Source organism: Leptodactylus fuscus, chromosome 2, assembly GCF_031893055.1.
Source record: "Leptodactylus fuscus isolate aLepFus1 chromosome 2, aLepFus1.hap2, whole genome shotgun sequence".
Taxonomy (NCBI): domain Eukaryota; kingdom Metazoa; phylum Chordata; class Amphibia; order Anura; family Leptodactylidae; genus Leptodactylus; species Leptodactylus fuscus.
The window spans coordinates 164449729-164471924 of NC_134266.1; the positions used below are offsets into that span (position 1 = coordinate 164449729).

Consider the following 22196-nt stretch of genomic DNA (forward strand, 5'->3'; position numbering starts at 1 on the left):
TAAAGTTTCTATTAAATGTAATCCAGGGTTGTAGCTATAGGGAGTGGAGAGGTTACATAAGGCAGGCCATATACATTAGACTTTGGAGGACTATTATACGTCTCTCTGATTGATGATAGATTCATCCATACAAATAATCCTTCCATCAACATTAACAATTAACTGCCTGATCAGGAAGGGGAGGAATTTAGTTAGTTAAAAAAACAATGCATAATGTTTTCATAAGTGGCCCACTATGCCAAACCGGATATTTATGTCTGACTGTTGACTGAAAATATCACTAAGTGGCCAATCAGCTTTTGGCAGCCTAAAGTCTACTTTAATTCCGTCACAAACAAACATTTGCATTTACATATCTGATCTTTGTCTGAAATTGCCAATATTGTCCATTTTTGTCAATGAAAGTCCAGTGAGTATAGCTAGCTTAAAGGGGCTCAAAGTCCCCTCTGCCATACAAGCCATACAAGAATACACTAATCGCTCATTATAGAAGGGGCCTTTTAAAGATATTGCATTGGGACAAGAAGTCATATCTCTGGAAAGCTTAATTTTTGGAAGTATACACTTGAACAACTCCTAATATACTGTTATCATTCATGTTCTATGGTTACCCTAAGTATCTGGCAACAAGAAGAACACTGAGACACAGACAACATAAACTGGAAAACTGTGTGAAAAATGCAGTGATATTGAAATCTTTTATCTGACTGCTCTGTTGTTGCCCTCACTTCAAATGGAGGAGAAAAGGAGTGTACATGCACATTAGAATCAATGAAATTCATGTGGAAAGTGGGCATTATGGAATGATTTGCATGTCTCCATCCACTCTTTATAGCCGTAGCTGCACGTTGCAAAAACAGTATGTTTTACAACCCATTACAGAAAAAAATCTACACCGGAAATGCTGTGATTTAGAAAACGCAAGCTTTTTTGCAAATTTTCATACGGAACACTGCCATTTTCTGTATAGGTACCATAAAATCAGAAAGTCCATAGAGGAAAATTCTGTGGATTTTCTGTGAAAAACACTGCTAAAAAAAGCAATGTATTTCAGCTGCAGTCTTTTCCACAGAGTTTTTCTCATGTGCCTTGCTACGAAAATCGTGTAACACCATTGCTACACGTGTACATATCACAGAGGAGAGGTCACCCAATGCAAGATGAAACATGGCTTTGTGTAGTACTAACCCATGGTATTAGTCAACCTTTTTTGTGGGATACAGCTGGGCTCTGGTATTTTTGCAGGGCGCTTGTACCGGTGAGGTGCATGTTTTGGAGGTGCTGGATGGCCCATCTGATCTAATAGCTTGGGGTGTGACCAATAGGTTTGGCGCTGTGCACCTCACGATATCAAATGACTAGCACCTTGTATAAGTTTTATCTGTGTGCATTTAAAATGACGGCATCCACCCCCTCATGGATTATAGGTGTGTGGGTGGGTGCTCTATTAGCATTTTGCACCTGTACTTTTTCGATCACATTGTACTTCCTATACAGAGACATGTTTCCTCTGGTATTGGGTAGTATGTGTTTTTAGCTACACGTGTACCCACACTTCAGTCTCCTGGACATTTTATCTTATTTATTTTTACTACCCTAAACTAACCCCAGCACGTGCAACATCCAGTAATGACCTTTGCTATGGTGGCCCTCACTAAAATTTCGGTTGCTGGAAAGTCACATTATAAGCTTTTACAATTTGACAACGTCCTATGTCGATTTACCCTAACAAGTCATGGGAGGTGAAGAGCAACTTCATCTAGTCATGTGATCATTGTATTAAATGTGAGGCCGTCAGGCAAGGTATTTGCAACGTAGGGCCCTGGCTATAAAGTTAAAACTTGAATTTTCAACTACAAACACACCAGTTTAAGGCAGAAAAAACACCTGGTGGGTTCCCTTTAAGATCTTTTTTATTTGTTTAGTTTCCACTAAAATTGGTACTGACTGAGATCACAAAAACAAGGTGTGTTTTAATGAACCTAGAATGATGAATCATCCACTCATATATAATATATGAGCTTTTATGTGTTTAGCCATGGAATGAAATCGAGAATGTTAGCTGCATTTATTATATAACTTCATTTTTAAGAACACAGGTAAACAGAGCAGTCTCATAGAATAGTACTAGTAATTTGACTGGGGTCAAATAGAGATTATTAGAGATGAGCGAACACTAAAATGTTCGAGGTTCGAAATTCGATTCGAACAGCCGCTCACTGTTCGAGTGTTCGAATGGGTTTCGAACCCCATTATAGTCTATGGGGAACATAAACTCGTTAAGGGGGAAACCCAAATTCGTGTCTGGAGGGTCACCAAGTACACTATGACACCCCAGGAAATGATACCAACACCCTGGAATGACACTGGGACAGCAGGGGAAGCATGTCTGGGGGTATAAAAGTCACTTTATTTCATGGAAATCCCTGTCAGTTTGCGATTTTCGCAAGCTAACTTTTCCCCATAGAAATGCATTGGCCAGTGCTGATTGGCCAGAGTATGGAACTCGACCAATCAGCGCTGGCTCTGCTGGAGGAGGCGGAGTCTAAGATCGCTCCATACCAGTCTCCATTCAGGTCCGACCTTAGACTCCGCCTCCTCCGGCAGAGCCAGCGCTGATTGGCCGAAGGCTGGCCAATGCATTCCTATGCGATTGCAGAGACTTAGCAGTGCTGAGTCAGTTTTGCTCAACTACACATCTGATGCACACTCGGCACTGCTACATCAGATGTACCAATCTGATGTAGCAGAGCCGAGGGTGCACTAGAACCCCTGTGCAAACTCAGTTCACGCTAATAGAATGCATTGGCCAGCGCTGATTGGCCAATGCATTCTATTAGCCCGATGAAGTAGAGCTGAATGTGTGTGCTAAGCACACACATTCAGCACTGCTTCATCACGCCAATACAATGCATTAGCCAGTGCTGATTGGCCAGAGTACGGAATTCGGCCAATCAGCGCTGGCTCTGCTGGAGGAGGCGGAGTCTAAGGTCGGACCTGAATGGAGACTGGTGTGGAGCGACCTTAGACTCCGCCTCCTCCAGCAGAGCCAGCGCTGATTGGCCGAATTCCGTACTCTGGCCAATCAGCGCTGGCCAATGCATTCTATTAGCCCGATGAAGTAGAGCTGAATGTGTGTGCTAAGCACACACATTCAGCACTGCTTCATCATGCCAATACAATGCATTAGCCAGTGCTGATTGGCCAGAGTACGGAATTCGGCCAATCAGCGCTGGCTCTGCTGGAGGAGGCGGAGTCTAAGGTCAGACCTGAATGGAGACTGGTGTGGAGCGACCTTAGACTCCGCCTCCTCCAGCAGAGCCAGCGCTGATTGGCCGAATTCCGTACTCTGGCCAATCAGCGCTGGCCAATGCATTCTATTAGCTTGATGAAGCAGAGTGTGCACAAGGGTTCAAGCGCACCCTCGGCTCTGATGTAGCAGAGCTGAGGGTGCACAAGGGTTCAAGTGCACCCTCGGCTCTCCTACATCAGAGCCGAGGGTGCGCTTGAACCCTTGTGCAGCCTCGGCTCTGCTACATCAGAGCCGAGGGTGCGCTTGAACCCTTGTGCACACTCTGCTTCATCAAGCTAATAGAATGCATTGGCCAGCACTGATTGGCCAGAGTACGGAATTCGGCCAATCAGCGCTGGCCAATGCATCCCTATGGGAAAAAGTTTATCACAATTACACACCCGATAGAGCCCCAAAAAGTTATTTTTAATAACATTCCCCCCTAAATAAAGGTTATCCCTAGCTATCCCTGCCTGTACAGCTATCCCTGTCTCATAGTCACAAAGTTCACATTCTCATATGACCCGGATTTGAAATCCACTATTCGTCTAAAATGGAGGTCACCTGATTTCGGCAGCCAATGACTTTTTCCAATTTTTTTCAATGCCCCCGGTGTCGTAGTTCCTGTCCCACCTCCCCTGCGCTGTTATTGGTGCAAAAAAGGCGCCAGGGAAGGTGGGAGGGGAATCGAATTTTGGCGCACTTTACCACGCGGTGTTCGATTCGATTCGAACATGGCGAACACCCTGATATCCGATCGAACATGTGTTCGATAGAACACTGTTCGCTCATCTCTAGAGATTATTTATAGCTGTGTGGACTAGAACTCACAAACATGTTGATGTCAACAGCCAGATCACTAAGTATGCCATGCTAGTTTTTTTTTGTCAATCTTTATTACAAATACAAAGAATTAAGTAACAAAACATTAACCTACGGCCATGGTAACCATATAGGAGATATATCATGAGCATACTAGAAAAATAAAAAATGTCTACAGCTCTAAATTTGTCCTATTTTGAACATTAAATAATGTATGGCCACCATTTGAAAGAGGTGGAAATAGATGAATCCAATAATTAGTCTTGGTTTTCAGAGCAACTCTACTGCTTTCCATGTTCATATCCCCTGCAAAATGAATAACGAAAGTAAAACCTTCCACAAACCATATCTTTTTCTGACATTTTTCCTTTAAGGCCGGGGCACCACGGGCCGGAAACACTGCGGGAAAATTTGCAGCATTATACAGTAACTAAAAAGTGGATGGGATTCATGTGTTCACGCTGCGATTTCCAAAACTGGCGTGGTTTTGGAAATCAAAACATGTCGATTATATCTACGGAAACACCAGCGGCTTTCCTGTAGATCTAATAGTTACAGAAAGTCCGTGTAGAAATCTCTGCGTTCCCGCTGCAGGTTTTCCCCGCAGTGTTTTAGCGCTGCAGATCGTCCCATGGGGCCTTAGCCTAAAAGAGCCTTATGGGAGCTTATTTTTTGTGGCAAAAATGATTCTTCATAATGGTAACAGTAATATTCTGTATAATGTGCTGGGAAGCTGGAAAAATAGAGAGGTGCAGCTCAGAATAAGCAGCAGCTCAGCCTTTTTGATTTTTTTTTTTCCTGAGGCACCCTTTCCAAATCATTTTTAAGAAAAGCCAAAAAATAGCAGTTTTGATGTGGTTTTTTTAGTGCAATTTTTGAATTTACATCTGGAACATAAATCTGTTTCACATTTTAAAATTTAAAAAAATCTCACCAAAAACCACATGAAAACTACATGCATTTTCTCCATTGCAGCTTTGATGGAAATGTATCTGTATCACAACTGCACCATGTGAATACATCCATAAAGTCACACCGTCCTATGCTTTCACCCACCACATATAAAAATTGACATTTCACTATCACTATCACTGGGCTCTGTTAGAGGTCACTACATAATATCATGCTCCCCAGTGGCCCAGCTTGAAATATATGATTCCCTACTGGCCCCAATAATGCTCTCCAGTGGTCATCAGCCACCTAAAAATACCACAAGTGGCTCCCAGATGCCTAATAATACTCCCTAATTGGACCCCAGACACCAAATAATGTTCTCACCCCAGAAATTAGTAATGTTCCTCAGTGGTCAAGCAAATAATAATGCCACCCAGTAGTTCCACATTGTAGTTGTGCTATATAAATAAAAATCAAGTGACACTTAGGGTGCATTCAGACTACGTAACGCCGGGCGTGTATGAGAGCCGTACACGCCGGCATTACAGCAGACTGCCGAACACTTCCCATTCACTTCAATGGGAGCGCTCGTAACAGCGGCGTTTACGAGCGCTCCCATTGAAGTGAATGGGAAGTGTTCGGCAGTCTGCCGTAATGCCGGCGTGTACGGCTCTCATACACGCCCGGCGTTACGTAGTCTGAATGCACCCTTACACATCATTGTTCCCCAGGAGCTCTGAGGTTCTCATGCTCTTGCTCTTGCCTGCATCTCGAGGCAGCAGGACTTCACCAGATATCACTAGCTATTGCCTGAGTGATTGAGCAGGAAATTAAAGGCTTCCTGCGACAACTATATTGGCATCCTAAAGAAGCCGAAGTATCGGCCAAAAGAACGTGGCCAAAAATTCATTAGCATAACAGTGAAAAATCAGGATATCTACTGTACGGCAGCGCGGAGAAGACTTCTAAAGGTAGGAGAAGTATATCCATTCTAAAAGCTATTCCGACGTGGTGTTTGTGGAAAATCGGATTCTAATGATAGAATCCCTTTAACTTTACCTATAGTATATTACAACATTCATTTTAATGCTATATAATGTCACATGTCAAGTTTGAGCTTATTACATCTGTATATACATATACTATACTAGTAAATAACATTCGTGACGTTTTTCAGACATCCCATTTCATAATACATATCTTTATTGCATTGTTAGAATGTAATGCAGCTGGGACTAAGCAATAGCTTGAACACCTGTAGGAGTGAATATAAATATGACATTGATTCCTTTAAGGTAATTTTGAAAAAAAATGGAAAATTACTGTATCGAAAGAAATGTCTAAAAATAATGTTGGATTTTCCTGCTGTAAATATTTGTCATCCATGCGGGTCTGGAGTGTTTCTTCTAACACCCTATTATGATTCATCATCACAGATGCTGGATTAGTAGGTGACAGCTTGAATCTGCTGTCGGTAAGTATAATGTTGGAGCTACTGGCCTACATCTCCTTGCTCATAATAACCAATGGATGGCAATTATTACAAATATTATGTGTCCTAGTGAAAATCTTTTCTTACCACGATGGAAAATCACTGTTATCTCTGTAGTGCCAGGAACTTTTCTAGCTTCTTAACCTAAAACTTTGACAGTTCCAGAAATTGTTACGTTATAAATGACTGAAAGGCTCATCTCTCTGAATTCACAGCTGTTCAGTATTCTGAGTGCATACGCAAGAAAATATACTTCCTGCTGTATATGAATGTTTTATTACTAGTGGCAACAGACTCAAGGCTATTGCTGGGTAGGGTGAATTAAAAGCGGAAACATATCACTTACCTGACAAGGTCGATCACTCGCTCCCTTGGGGCACTGCTGACTGGCTCCTCATTTATCATAATGATCTGGTCTCCTGGGACTAATTTCCCCTCAGAGGGTCCACCTGTACCAGAAACGGGTGAAGAGGAACGATAAACATTACGGAATTTACACATTAAAAATATACCAGTTTTTATGGCGAGCTTGCATAAAAAGGTCAAAAGTCACAATAAATGTACAATAATTGTTCTCGGCCATATTTTATGCACTACTCATTCCTACAATTGCTTCTCAAATAAAATGACTATTCCACTGTCAGTTAGATAACATACTATTTGTTATTTGATGCTTTCCTTTCCAATGGAAGGTTACATCGCTTGGTTTAGTAGTAGTGGGTTTACTAAGGCTCAGTTCACATCAGCACCTGGGTTTCCGTTCAAGGAGTCTGCTTGGGGACCCCTCGAACGGAAACCTATATGCATTAAAAAGCGCTTACCTAAAAAACCACACGGACCCCATAGACTATAATGAGGTGCATGTGGTTTCCGCATGAAACATGTGGACAGAAAAGGGCTACTTGCAGTACTTTGCTCTCTGCATGTTTCGTGCAAGAACCACATGGACCTCACTATAGTCTATATGGGGTCCATGTGTTTTTTTTAGGTAACCGCTTTTTAATGCGTATAGGTTTCAATTCAGGGTGTCCTCAAGAGGAGTCTCCGAATGGAAACCCGAACACTGATGTAAACCGTGCTTATTGATAATATAAACTTGTAGAATGTTTTATGACAGATCCCAACATTAACATTTCAGAGTATATAGGTGTAGGTTTACAAAAAATAGCTAAATATTGCCCAAATTTTGCCAATAATGCCATACAATTGTAGTTCCTAGCTTTGCCTCAAAAAACTGCCACAAACATGACCTAAATGCTGTATGTGTGATTCCACACTAATGGAGTAATTATGCTAATAAGCCTGAAGGGGTCATCCAAGACTATATATTAATGGCTGTGGTGTAATGGGGTGTGACCGTGAACAGAGGGGTACGGAGCCCACAGCCAGCTGGATATAACCAGGGCCATGGACCACTATGATAGCAGTCTGGGAAAGCCCCTTTGCAATACATGCTAGCCCAGGGAAGGTGACTAAAAATAATAAAATACTTATTAAATGCTCACCACTCCTGAGCTTCTGACAATTCCCAGGGCTTTTATGGCCAGAGGTCACTGCTGAACCTGTGATTGGGCCCCATTGGTCACATGGGGCATGCCAGCGTACCCCACATGATTGCTGAGGCCTAATCCCAGGCCCCAGCAGTGACGTCTGGAGCATGTCACCTCAGTCGAAGACAGAAGAGGACCTAATAAGATGCTGACAAGAGCCAGATGGAATGAGGATGCTTGGCAAAAGTGAGATAAGGTGAATTTGTTATTTTTAATCACTTCCTCTGGGGAGACCCCAGAGTATAATTATAGTACCAAAGTTGAAGGCCAAACCTCACGAATATTCATTGAATTTTGTGGGGCTCACCTGAAGCGGGAATATGGGTGTTATTGGGAGCATTTTATACTATGTTTAGCCACTTTGTGGAGCATATTATACTGTGTGTGTGGGCCACTGTGGAACATATTTTACTCTGTAGATGCCAATGTGGTGTATGTAATTATGCGTGGGGGCCACAGTGGAGCATATAATACTGTGTCGGGGCCATTGTTGAGCATATTCTACTGTGTGGGGCCACTACACTATTTACATCAAACGTCATCTGTGTTTTTTTTATTTATTTATTTATTTATTTTTTTAATGTAGATTGTGAGCCCCACATAGAGCTCACAATGTACATTTTTTCCTATCAGTATGTCTTTTTTTTTTTTGGAATATGGGATGGATATCCATGCAAACAGGGGGAGAACATACAAACTCCTTGCAGATGGTTTTATGCCCTTGGCGGGATTTGAACACCAGGACTCCAGCGCTGCAAGGCTGCAGTGCTAACCACTGAGCCACCGTGTGGCCCCTAACGCCATCTGTTTTATAGCAGCTGTGCATGATTATTGCAGGCTGTAATAACTTTGCAGGGTGATTATAAAATAGATACTGTGCAATGTAAATAGTGAAGGAGTTACAGCCTGTGCAAAAACACCACCGTACCTTCAAACAGTTGAGCGGCATGGGCCCTGGGTGTTGGACCCCCCAGTGTTCTCTTACATCTCTTACCCTACAGATCAGCTATTTCTCACAGCATGCAGCTCCCAGTATTGTTTACATGCCGCATGCTGCGCTGCTCACTCACCATATTCTTGATAACTGCAGTTGTGGTTACTAATGCTGTATCCCTTTCAAGTATCTAAGGTACTGCTGCAGCACCTGTAACTGTAACTCTTAAGAACTCTTAAGAGTATGAGGCCATGGACAAGAATTTGAAATGGGCTCCACAAGACTTTAGTTAAGCCACTGATTTATGGCCTATCCTTAGGGTTGGTCATGAATATGAGATCAGTAGAGTCTGAAACATCGCAATCCCACTGATCAGCTGATATCTGCATAGTGTACAGGACAAGAAGTATTGCTGATCTACCACCAAACACATACTGAGAATCTAACCTTATGATAGGCCATCAATACTTAATCTTGGGTAACTCCTTTAAAAGGGTTATGTAGGGATTTACATTTTTTCTTGTGCATTTAGGTCACTGTATAAACATGGTTATTGTATAGCAGATGTTCCACGAGCCCCCGATGTATAGCACAGAAAAGAAGGCAGATGTGTTATTCCTCAGCCTCCCATGATGCCACTCCAGCTCCCTGTGACATCACAGACTTTGCTTTACTCTGTACATACTTGAGAATGAGTGTTAGCAGGGGGCTGAGGAATGAGACTTATACTGCTCTTTTGTGCTCTGCAAAGCGAATCTTTGGGAGCCATACAGTATGTATGTGTATACCGTGCCCTTAATGTGCTGGATCGTCACATAACCTCTTCAATTATTGTACATTAACTACTTCTAAAAAGCCTTATACTGTAATTCACACAATAAACAAGATCACAGATGACTGTGTATGAAATTCAGTATCCAATCAAATATCCAGAAGCAGCAGTATACATCTGTCTATTGCCCTGGGAGAAGAGACAAGAATTGACAGTCTCAGTCTTTATTGATATCTATTATTGGATAACTGAAAAGATGATCACAGTGACAAGCTTCAAGAACATCTAGGTCTCTTCACCAGGTCTGCTATAAACACAATAACTGAAGACTCAAATATTAATACACAAAATTACATATCACTAGTATGGTGAATTAGACAAGTGATCTATAGCAGAACCATCAATATAAAAAGCATAAACGTAGCAGTATATTAGAACATATATGGAGCAGTTCATAGATGAGGAGTGTGAAAGTTTTATTATCCTCGGATATCTGGTCCCACCAGGACTGAGGGCACATAATTAAGTATATTTCAAGAATGTTCATCAAATACACTGGGAAAATAAATAAATAGATAAAATTGGAGTTACACTTTAAAGCATCCCTAAATTTTCATTGCTTTGTGGGAGCTTTTGTGACATTAATAAATATTCTGGGGATAATATCAGTCCTTCAAGAGAGATCACCTTCTCAAGCATATGGAGTCTTACAAAAGCCTTTTTCACTCCACTGGGAGATTATGGGAAAAATATGTAAATCTGTTTTCCAAGATGTAAATAGGAAAACAGTGCCTCTGCCTGCTGCCCTCTAGGGGTAGCCCCCTTAAACATCATGCCCGACTTTTTCAACAAGCCTTTAATGCTATGATGCGGGGATTAGCCAAATCAGTTTCCCAGCTGTGGACAGCACTGTTTCAATCTGGTTGGATCTCCTCAGCACAGCGTAGAGATGAAAGACTTTTAGACCAGGTTCTGGGGATAATATCATTTCTCAGGCATATGGAGTCTTACAAAAGCCTTTTTTGCTTCACTGGGGAATTATGGGAAAATATGCAAATCTGTTTTCCAAGATGTAAATAGGAAAACAGTGCCTCTGCTTGCTGCCCTCTAGGGGTAGCCCCCTTAAACCTGAGAAGGTGATCTTTCCTTAAGGAGTCATATTATCCCCAGAACCTGGTCTAGAAGTCTCTCATCTCTGCTAAATTAGTTTTCCATACGTTGTGCTGAAGAGATCCAGCCAGATCTAAACAGCGCTGTCCACAGATGGGATACTGATTTGGCTAATCCCCGCATCATTGAATTAAAGGCTTGTTGAAAACTTGAAAAACAGATTTGCATATTTTTCCCATTAATAAATGTTATAATTTACTTTTACCTCCTTTATGTGTAATCTTGCATTGAAAACCACTCCTGTCCCTACTGTTTTCTTTCCCTTGTTTATCTCATGATAGTTGAAATCTGTATCCTGTTTCTCACTACAAGTTTGGAGGGGCTCACTTTTGTATAATATATATAGGGAAGTCAGGGGCAGAGGAGCCTATTCAAATAGTTATTTCAGGCATTATTAAACTTAGAACAGTGCTTCTAAGGTCTTATGAAAAATTACATTCTCATTTTTATACTATTCCAAGTTCACAGTTCTATCCTTATTTGACATCATTGTGTACTTTGTCCCTATTCTGTGACATCACTGTGTGCACTGTGTGTTCATGCACTACTTCTTACATGTACTACTTCACACAAGCTTAATTCCACTGAAATTAAATCTCAGTTGACTACGTGTGGAATGTATCAATCGTGCAGGATTGGACAGGAACATAACTTCTAATAGATTAATTAAAAGCCAGAACCAGTTCAGCATTAAATTTATGTGTCCTTAGATGCATCTGTATTACCAATTATGCACTAGGGAAGTCAAATGCACATAACACCAAATCAGAACGAATCTAATACTTAGAAATCTAGTTACACAAACCCAAAATATAGTTGTCCATCAAACTCCATCAACATCTCCTTTCTCTGTTATTAATCGACTTTATAGACCCACAAACTACTTGTCCATCAAACTTCAGTATTAACTCTTTTTTTTTGCAACGCATTTCACCCCCCAAATGATTAGAGGGGTCACATTAGGACATTAGAGTGCCCATAAATGGCAGTTAAAAATGCATTTGATTTAGGGGGTGCAGTTAAAAATGCAGATAACGCTGGGTTCACACTAGCGCACACACTCCGTTTTCAGGTTTCCGTCTTCTGCATGCAGAAGACGGAAACCTCTCAGACCGGGTCCGGCCGTGAGCACCGGTGAGCGTTTTATGCTCTCCGCCGCGAAACCGTTTTTGTAAAACCGGACACAGAGTATGCATGTCCGACTCTGTGTCCGGTTTTAAAAAAATGGTTTCGCAGCGGAGAGCATAAAACGCTCACCGGCGCTCACGGCCGGACATCTTTCAAACCCATTCAAATGAATGGGTATGAAATAGTCCTGCAGGTTTCTGTCTCCTGCCTCTGTTTTTTTCAGGAAACGGAAACCTGCAAAACAGACTCCCGGACGCAGATGTGAACGAGCCCTAAGCTGCTGACTGGCAATACCCCATAATGAAATACGTTACTACCCATTTCTTACCACTAAACTGCCCATACACTGTCACAGACCAGGACATGGACTTCTGTCCTTTCTATCCACCATTAGCTTCCCATTAGTCCATGTAGTCGTAGAAGGTGGTCAGGGTAACATTACACTACTCGCACTTGAAACCTTACACACTGTAACGGCACTGCAGCACAGGTAAGTATAAAGTATTTCAGAATATCATCCCATGTTTAGGTGAATATACTGTCAGGTTCCTCACTGTGGGATAAACTGTGCAGTAGGCTGCTGTGGCTGCACAGTTAGAAGTCACATAATTTGATTAACATGCTATCAGACACAATCAAACTCCATCTAAACAGTGCAATAACTGCATTTAGTTGTTGTTCAGGCACTTTCTTCTTAGATAAATAGATGTAGACACCCTTCCTATTGTATCCTTATCAAAGAAATGATAAAAAAGTAACCTTACTATATAATTTCCTATAGTGAAATATGTTGAAACATGATAATCAAAAGGAAGGGGATATACCTCCAAATGATACTGTACCCTCTATGTAACAATGTTTTCAACATATACAGAGTTTCAATGACATTAGTGGATTTACAGTACTGTACAGAGATGTCAATTGTTTAATTAAATATAACCTTATATATCCCATATGTGATGCTACTGTGATCCGCACAAAGTAAAACTCTGCTCAGGGGATCTCAGACGAAACTTCTAATTTTCCCTATAGATCATTGAGTCATAACTGTAATGTACAATTATCTTCCATTTATTTAGATAAATGTGAAAAAGAAGGTCCCATGGTTTGCAATCTAAATATCCACTGAGCCTCTTTATGAAGAATTTTGCAATCCCAATCATCCTCTGTAATTGGAGGGGGTAAAATCCTCTCGACCCCCTGAAATTAAGGCATTTAGGGTCTCTGTGGTTCACATCTCAGACACGATTGCTGATGGAGTGGTCTTCTTTACTTAGGACATTGCCCATGTGGTCCAAAATTCATCTCCTGAAATTCCTTCCAGACTAGTTTTACCAACATATTTTTTTTTTGTCACAGAGACAATCAGCAGCGTAACTAAAGGCTCAATGGCCCTAGTACAAAAGTCCACCTTGGGCCCCCTATAGCAATTATTTCCCGATTTGTTCTTCCTTGACTATATTTTGACCATTTGCTCTTTTTGGCATGAAATAGTTAATTTTTTTTCTCCTTTTGACAGTGGAAGTAAATTTACAATGCACTTATGGACCAAGTGCCAAGTGAGACCACTGTGAACCCTTTAGGTTATGCCAGTACTTATGGGCCCCCTAAGGAACATGGGCACAGGTACACTCTTTGCAGCCCCTCAAGTTACGTCCTTGCAAGTAATCATATATATAATCCCAGGTGTCGACAATTCATGAATATACGAGTTTTGTACTTGATTCCTGTAGCCACACTAATGAAGGAGTTGCTTCTATTGATGTATTTGCAGTCTCAGCTCTGGGTTCTAATTAATCTATTAAAAATTATGTTTTATTATATAAATCCTGTATAATTCATACATTCCACACTCTGCAATTACCACGTGCATTGCCATGAATCACCATGTACATTATCCATGAATTTGTTTAGCTAGCATTGATAGAAATGTTGCAGTAAGACACCCCAAAAAAATGAGTATGTAGTTCAGAAGAAGTCATCTCCATTAGTGAAAATTTTTAGTTTGTCTTATACCTCAATGTTACACTTCCATTCTTGTAAGATTCTGAAATATCCGATAGTGTTACTTGTGATTGATAAACTGATCATTAGGTTTCACCTGCTATGGTGTCAAGTACTTGGTTCATAATAAGAAAGATTTACTCAATAAGGATATGCTCACCCGGAACCTGACTCCCATTGTTTTCAATCGAAGGCAAAAATCACAGCAGGATGTGGACAAAAGAAGCGTCCTTCTTGACTTTGCCGTGGATTCAGCCATGGAGTCTGCGGCTTGAGACTCCCTGCTGATCATGCCCATTCATCTGGGCCTAATCAGCAGCAGGAATGCCAATGCACAGTATTAGCATCCTGTCGTGACTAGAACATTGGTGAAGATGCCAGTGGTGGAAATTGAAGAGGAATTTCTCATCATTTTTCGCCATGTGAACATACCCTAAGAGGAGCAGGCAATGCCTGGCATGCATACATGCCAAGAGTGGCCCGCATGCTTTATTCCCAAAGATCACTCCACCCTATTTTGTCAGTCTGTCAGCCTCCAGCATCTGCACTAACTGATCTCACTGAGTCTCCTCTCTAGTGTATCTTTATCAGTTATTTGGTTCTCAGCTCACTGTCAAGTTATAGATCAGATCAGTAGGTGCAGGTCCAGAGGGTAACAAAGGGAGTGGAGTGATCATTGGGAATAAAATGTAATATTCAGAGGTGGGAAATACTGTGTGGGGCACTAATGGAGCATTATGTATGCTTACTCATATAGCGCCATCATATTCTGCAGTCCTTCACAGTCATTGATAGTTACTGTCTCATACAGGGCTCACAATCTACATTCCTTATTAGTAAGTCTTTAGCGTGTGGGAGAAAACAAGAGTACCTGCAGGAAAGCCACGCAAACACTGGGAGAACATACAAACTCCATGCATATGTTGTCCTTGGTGCTGTAAAGGGGAGTTCACACGATGTAACGTGCCGTGTGATGTGGCACGTATATGGTGTGTGAGACTTTGCGCGCTGTAAAAGCTCCCATTGATTTCAATGGGAGCTAGGATCGTATACGCCACGTTATTTTGCGGCCGTGATTTTGCGGCCGCTGTATAAACTAAATTTCATGATCAGTAGCAAATGTTTAAATCCCAAAACACCGTCAAAAGAACAGTCAATGAGATACTGCTGGGGAGACTACTGAAGGAATAGTCAGAACACTGACCTGTCCTGTAGGGAGAAAAGTATCATTTCATCTAGGGATGTTAGCTAGCACTGCCGGTAGTCCACATCCACTAATCCATTAAAGTAGAAAGTCCTGATACCGGTGTCCTGGACTGAGCAGCACAGGAGTTCTGAGAAAACCGCTATCGAGACTTCGCACATCTGTGATGTCATGAACATTCTCCATCTTTGTTTAATTTTTTTCTAAGCACATGGGCTGTTACTGGCCAAAGTGCATTGAAACACTGATGTTATACCAGGGTATGGTATAAGGGTTAATGTTTGCAGTAGAAAGTGAATACTTTCCTTTCCTTACATCTGTAACTACACCTGAGATGTTATTGGTGCTGTAGCCAAAATCATTCTTCCTTTATGTCCTCTAAAATAATATCAGAAATAGTCCACATCTTCCTTAGAACTGCTTACAAATCCAAGTCCTGTACAATTAAAGTTACGATAATGATGTTTTAATGACCAGGCAACATCTCAAAAGAATTGTTGAGAAACAATAACAAGGCTTGAAACTTGTGAATTATTAATATGATTATCTGCCTGTTAATGATTCAATGAATCTTTTATCAGCTAAACTGACTTTCCTTTAGTTCAATGTCACCCACCTATCGTTATAGTGTTTAACCCCATCCACAAGAATACCAATCATGACTAACCTATCTGAACTGTGTATCACCGAATGCAATTGTTTCACCCATGTTAATTAACCCTAAAAAGACCGCAGTCCTGAGCACTGAGTAGCCAGACTGCCCTGGATGCTTGTTTCACGAATTCAGAAATTTCAGTGTTTGTATGCACTAGGCATAATAGAAGCCACTTTCTGCAGTGACATCTTATCACTTGTCAAGACTGCTGAAAATAGCCAAAACCCTGCAGTTCCTGACTAAATGTTTGTACAATCAGAGAAGCATACAGAGACTATGAATCAGATGCACTTTATGTCAAACAGTGATTTGTTCCAAACCTGGCACAGTAAACATTTTTCACATTCATAAAATTTTTAAGAAAAAAAACATAAAAGACTACCAATGACACATCTGTTGCTATTCTTGCTTGCAGGAAGTCTACATGAGAAACAGAGTAGTGTCTAATCAAAGCATTAAAGGGGTTATCCACTTTCAGACCAATATTGAGAGACATATGTTATTGTTTGTACAATAAAAAAACTATACAATTTTCCAATATACTTTCTATATCAATTCCTCACAGTTTTCTAGATCTCTGCTTGCTGTCATTCATTCTGCTTACTCTCAGTGGATTAAGATCAGTCCATGGTCATGTGATGTCAAGCTGTGACCAGCTGTGTACCTGTGTGTCAAATGACCATGGACCATGTATCACATGACTATGGACTGTACATCACATGACCATGGACTGACTTTTATCCACTGGCAGTAAGCAGAATAAATAACAGCAAGCAGAGATCTAGAAAATTTTGAGGAATTGATACAGAAAGTATATTGGGAAATTGTTAATAAATATTTTTATTATACATACAATAACATTTGTTTCTCAATATTGGTCTGAAAGTGGCCATCCCCTTTAAGAGAGTAGTGAGTTAAATGAAAACCAACAAGTAACAGAGAAAACTGACTTCAAAACATGCATGGGGGTTTTTAGATAGTGGTTTGTGCTTTTGTTATTCAACATGTCGCAACGTACGGGGCTGGTAACTTGAAATTATTCCCCTTTGACTGTTTCTGAAATGTAATATGGTATTCCTTATGCACTCATTCACACAGGCAAGTGTTTACCTCCTACTAGGGGTTACTTACATGGGACTGCATTTACAGTATAGTAATTTACAGTGTGCCTATTTGTTTGCCCTTCATTTTTATTTATCTCATCTACCTGTAACCACCACCATGGATTTTATGTTTTAAAGAGAGTCTACCACCTCCGACAAGCATAGTCAACTGTCAAAACCTATGTTCAGTGGTGGAACTACTGCCATACTATCCTTCAGCCCTCTAGAGTTCCCATGCGTCCCACATCATGTCACTTATGCAATTCAGTGCGGCGCATGGGACCTCCTGGAGGCTGAAGGGGAAGCACAGGCACAAGAGCTATGGGCAGAAACATAGATCCACAAGTAAGCCAGCAGATAACCGCCAAGTACAGTACACTTATAGTACTTTATAAAGATATTTATTGTACAGTATCTGAACCAAGCTATGTGTCAGGACTGGGTAGAATACTTAAGAAATTACCTCGTTTATTTTTATAAACTGCAGACACACTGGGCGGCTAGGTGCAGAGTCAGGTAAACCAATAAACTTCCTTCTTGGGTCCCATCTTCTCCATCACTCTAGATGGGCCCCAATCCTTGTGGCGAGAATCTTTCTGATGCCTGAGATCTGCTGCTGTCTGGGCACATATCCCTGGCTCACAGAGCTAAAAGGGCCCTAGCTCAAGGAAAAAGCCAGGCAGTAAGCTGCTGACTGAACTCCAGGATAGAAACATTTAGAGGCATGGGCTAGGCAGCAAGCTACTACTGAAAAATAAAGGTATATTTTGTTGACACTTTAGGAATTTGCAAACAGGCGGCAGGTAATAGTTGTATAATGGGCCCCAAAAAGATGACTTTTTCTGGTGGGGCCTAGTCACCCCAGTCTGACAGACTCTATTTAACCTAAATGGGGCTGAGATGCAAACCAGACATAGCTACTAGACAACAGTGGTACCATTTCTGCATCCATTTTTTAATATAGTATAACCCATATTATATAAAGTTCATGATAAATTTACAGAACTGTACAATGTGTATAAATATACTTGCAGCAAAAGAACTTTGGAGCAGGTTGCTGTTATTCCCTTTTTAGCATATTAAAGGGTTATTTGTTATCTTGTGTTACATGTTCTGAATTCTAATTCGATTTATACTTTCATATAAAAGTGACATGCCTATGGTACAGAATAATAACTATGTACCAGACACTGACTGCTTCTCACTCCATTTCTTACCACCTCTATGTCCTCTGCTGACCAGTTTGCCTTCATTCACTTTACTCTGTATAGACGATAATTTTACATAAATTGTACATAATGTATTTTTCTACCTATATTTTCAAAAAAGAAAAAAAGTATAATATTTTCTAATAGGCAGTCAGTGGCATTTGTTCAGAATTTTCAATGTCTCTGTCAAAAGAAATGGTCAATCTCCAGAGGGAGACTGCCTGGCTTGATGGCAGGCAACAACCCCAAAACAGCTGACTGCAGATGGGTGTACTTCCATTATGAAGAAGGCTCTGGTTTAGTTTATATCCTAAGTCATGTTACAAGGACAGATTTATAGGGTAGCTGCCTCCTCTAGGAGACTATAAAGTGGCAGCTTTTTTGATCCTGTATGAGTTCACTTTAATATTCTTTATCCCAAAGAGCACTGCATGATTTATTAGACTCACTACACTAACTGTCTGTCTGGTTTGTATGGTTAAGGGCTTGTGTGACTATCATAAGACTAGGACAGATTAATATCCACTGGAAGTGCACAGCAAGACTTCATATTGAAAGCCAGTTTGAAGATGTTTTGAAAGCCAGTAGGTATTGATATAGGAAATATACAAGAAAATATAAAACTTTCCATTTATATGAAGACTGACTGTAATGCCTTCCCTCTGTGTTCATCACATACTGCCTTACTTTCCTACCCCTATGTTCTGTTCCTGTTCCTGTTTCTTTTCATAAGCCTTTCTTCCTCCTGCCAATGCCTGTGTTTCTGTATGCATTTAAGTCTGTAACTTTAGTTCTTTGGCAGGCTTATGAGTTCTGTTTCATGTTGTTGTTGCATTTGCTGGTGTATGTCAGGGCTGTTCGGTATGTGAGTTCTGTCCTAATCTGTTTGCATGCATTCTGCTCTGCTTTTTTACTGGAGTCTTTGTCTGTTCTGTTTTTATACAAGAGTCTGTTTTTACCTCTTATACCCATAGCCCTTGCCTTTCTGCAATATAACTTTGATATCTGTGATCTTTGGGATTTCTGCAATAGAATTCTGACACCTGTGGCCTCTGAGCTTTCTGCAACATATCTTTGATATCTGTGGTCTCTGAAATTCTTGTAGTACAACTCTGTGGCCTCAGGAAATCTGCAATATGACTTTAATACTTATGGCCTCTGGGCTATCTGCAATACAACTCTACTACCTGTGGCCTCTGTGCTCCTGCTACCTGTCCTGTCTCCTGCGTTAGTCTTACTCCTTTGCAACCAAGCATGTGGAGAGGTCAGACCACTGGACAGTGGCTACTCCTATCACCTCCAACATTCACTTAGTAACTAGTAGTCTTTGATCAATATACCCATACTGTATATACCCTCTGAGATAGCGCTCATATAGTGTTGAAACATCTAGGGACACATTTTTAGGCAGGCTATCATATCTAGGTTATTTTATTAGGAAGGCTATATTTTGAGCTAAATCTGTTATTTTTATAGGCTATAGGATTTGCTGCCTGTGACACTAACTGAAAAATGGAAATATCCTTTTAAGTGACACGAGCAGTATTTTGCTAAATAAATCCAATTTGTATTTAAAGCCTATTCACAATTTGGAATTTGATGATGACACAAGAAACGTTCCGGCGCTGATTAACAAGACACCTCTGTCATTAACTAAGTGATTATTAGGCCCTGAGTGCATCATATCCCTGCTGTGCCAGAGTCTTCAAGATTTGCTTGCTGTTCTCCAGCAATAGTCCAAAGAGTTCCAATTAATATTGCAGAAAATGTAAATGTGAAAAGATACAAATGTTTCAAATGTAAGAAATGTGTAAAACTAAAAAAGTCATTAAATAGTAACTAAAATTACTAGAGTAAAAACTTCTATCAGTGACAGCTATAAATAGGGAAAAAGACATGTTCTTTAGTCATATCCTTAGTAGAGATGAGCGAGTAGTATTCGATCGAGTAGGTATTCGATCGAATACTACGGTATTCGAAATACTCGTACTCGATCGAGTACCACTCGCTATTCGAATGGAAAAGTTTGATGCAGAACCAGCATTGATTGGCCGAATGCTATACAGTCGGCCAATCAATGCTGGTTCTTCTCCTACCTTTAGAAGTCTTCTCTGTGCAGCTTCCCCACGGCGTCTTCCGGCTCTGAATTCACTCTGCCAGGCATCGGGCCTGGCAGAGTTAATTCAGTGCCGGAAGACGCCTTGGGGACGCTGCACGGAGAAAACTTCTCGGAGGATCCAGCCCGACCCTCACTCGTGGACTTGGTAAGTGTAATTTGATCGAACGTTGCCTACCCCTGAAACGAGCATTTTCCCCCCTAGAGTATAATAGGATTCGATATTCGATTCAAGTAGTCGAATATTGAGGGGCTACTCGAAATGAATATCGAATCTCGAACATTTTACTGTTCGCTCATCTCTAATCCTTAGTCTTTTAGTATGGCTAAAAATCTGTCATATCTGTGAGTAGCTAACAAGTTAGTAAAGGGGACTTCTGGTATTAAGCATGGTGTAATTTATAGATGCATCTTTGTGGAAAGGGATCATTTAAAGAATGGTGGATTTATGAACATGCCTAAAAGAAAAAATATCGTAGGCTAAGGATGAAGCCCCATATTATGGACCATCAAAATATAGCTCATGTCTTATTTCTAGCCATTTTCACGAATCCCTCCATACACTGAAATGTATTCTAATCCAATCCTGGTGTCAGGATAGAGTCCCACTCCAAGTTAAGTATGAATCACTTAAAGAGAACCTTTCATGTCCTCGGGCACATGCGGTTGTATATACTGCTAGAAAGCCGACAGTGTGCCGAAAGCACTGTCGGCTTTCCCATTATGTGCCCTGGCGCTAGAGGTCTTTGCCCATTGTCAGGTGGACGTTTCTGACAGTATAGTTAGACTGTGACAAATACTTAAAGGTGTAAGGCATCTACCCATAATTGAAAATGTATAACCTATCTATTATGGGGTCGACTACAAGAACCCTTATTAATCCTAAGGACAGGAGGCTCATGTTTCCCTACCTGAATGCAGTGGTGAATAAGGATGCATACTGCTACTCAGTCAAACTCTATGAAACTGTTGGAATTAAGCAGCGTACTTCACTATCTTCAACGGTCCCATAGACCTTAAATAAAATGGCAGTGCACATGTTCAACCACCGCTTTATTGAAATGGGAAGGCATGGGATTCCTATTATTGTGACTGGCAAGGATCTCTTTAGTTTAACCACTAGCAGTCAGACTTATCAGATACAGCTCATACATTTTGATTTTGGAAAAGCTAAAAAAAAACAAAAAAACAACACTATTCATTTGAGATTTTCTTCCCTTACAAAACTTCTAGGGGAATTGCCAGCACTTCTGCTGGTATAATTGACATGCTGTGAATTGCAGGCGTTTTTGAAAACACAGCTTTCCTGCAGTGGATTTTTTCTGCAATGTGTGGATAGGATTAGCCAGACTCTCATTCACTTTGCAGATACTGTAAAAAAAAAATCGGACATTTTTCAAACTAATTTGAAGATAAAAAAAAATATAGGGGTTTGATTCTTTCCTATAACCGTATGCATGGCTGCTTTATAGTGTTTCCAATAGCAATTGATTTCTCCCCGTCTACCACAGGCAAAATCATTCGAAATGATTCTATTGGCTATAAAAGAGGATGCTTATTCTGTTCCCCGTTAGGATTTTGTTACATCTCTGTTGTGGAATAAAATTCTGTATATAACCCTTCAGTTATATACATGTATATGTGTTTGCTTATTTGTATTCTCTCATTGCAGTACTGTATGTCAGCTGTGTCCCAAATGTGTGACGTCTATCCTCCTGGAACAGTCTGTATCAGGCTATATGCTGCATACGAATGAGGCTTGCTTCAAGAACTAAGTAAAGTGAAATAAAATGTGTCTGCGTGCATTGCTTCATTTACCAGCTGTCTCATTTCTATTAGCATTTTGGTGTGA

General features: G+C 40.7%; 1 protein-coding gene across 4 annotated transcripts in view; it reads right to left on the reverse strand.

Moving 5' to 3' along the window:
* FRMPD4 (FERM and PDZ domain containing 4) overlaps window positions 1-22196 on the reverse strand; it is a 461147-nt gene that overhangs the window by 79457 nt on the left and 359494 nt on the right. For all 4 annotated transcript variants that reach the window (XM_075265006.1, XM_075265007.1, XM_075265008.1 and 1 more), the window contains one exon: window positions 6847-6949. In XM_075265006.1, the coding sequence (XP_075121107.1) occupies window positions 6847-6949 (103 nt within the window). The remainder of the gene's footprint in view (window positions 1-6846; window positions 6950-22196) is intronic.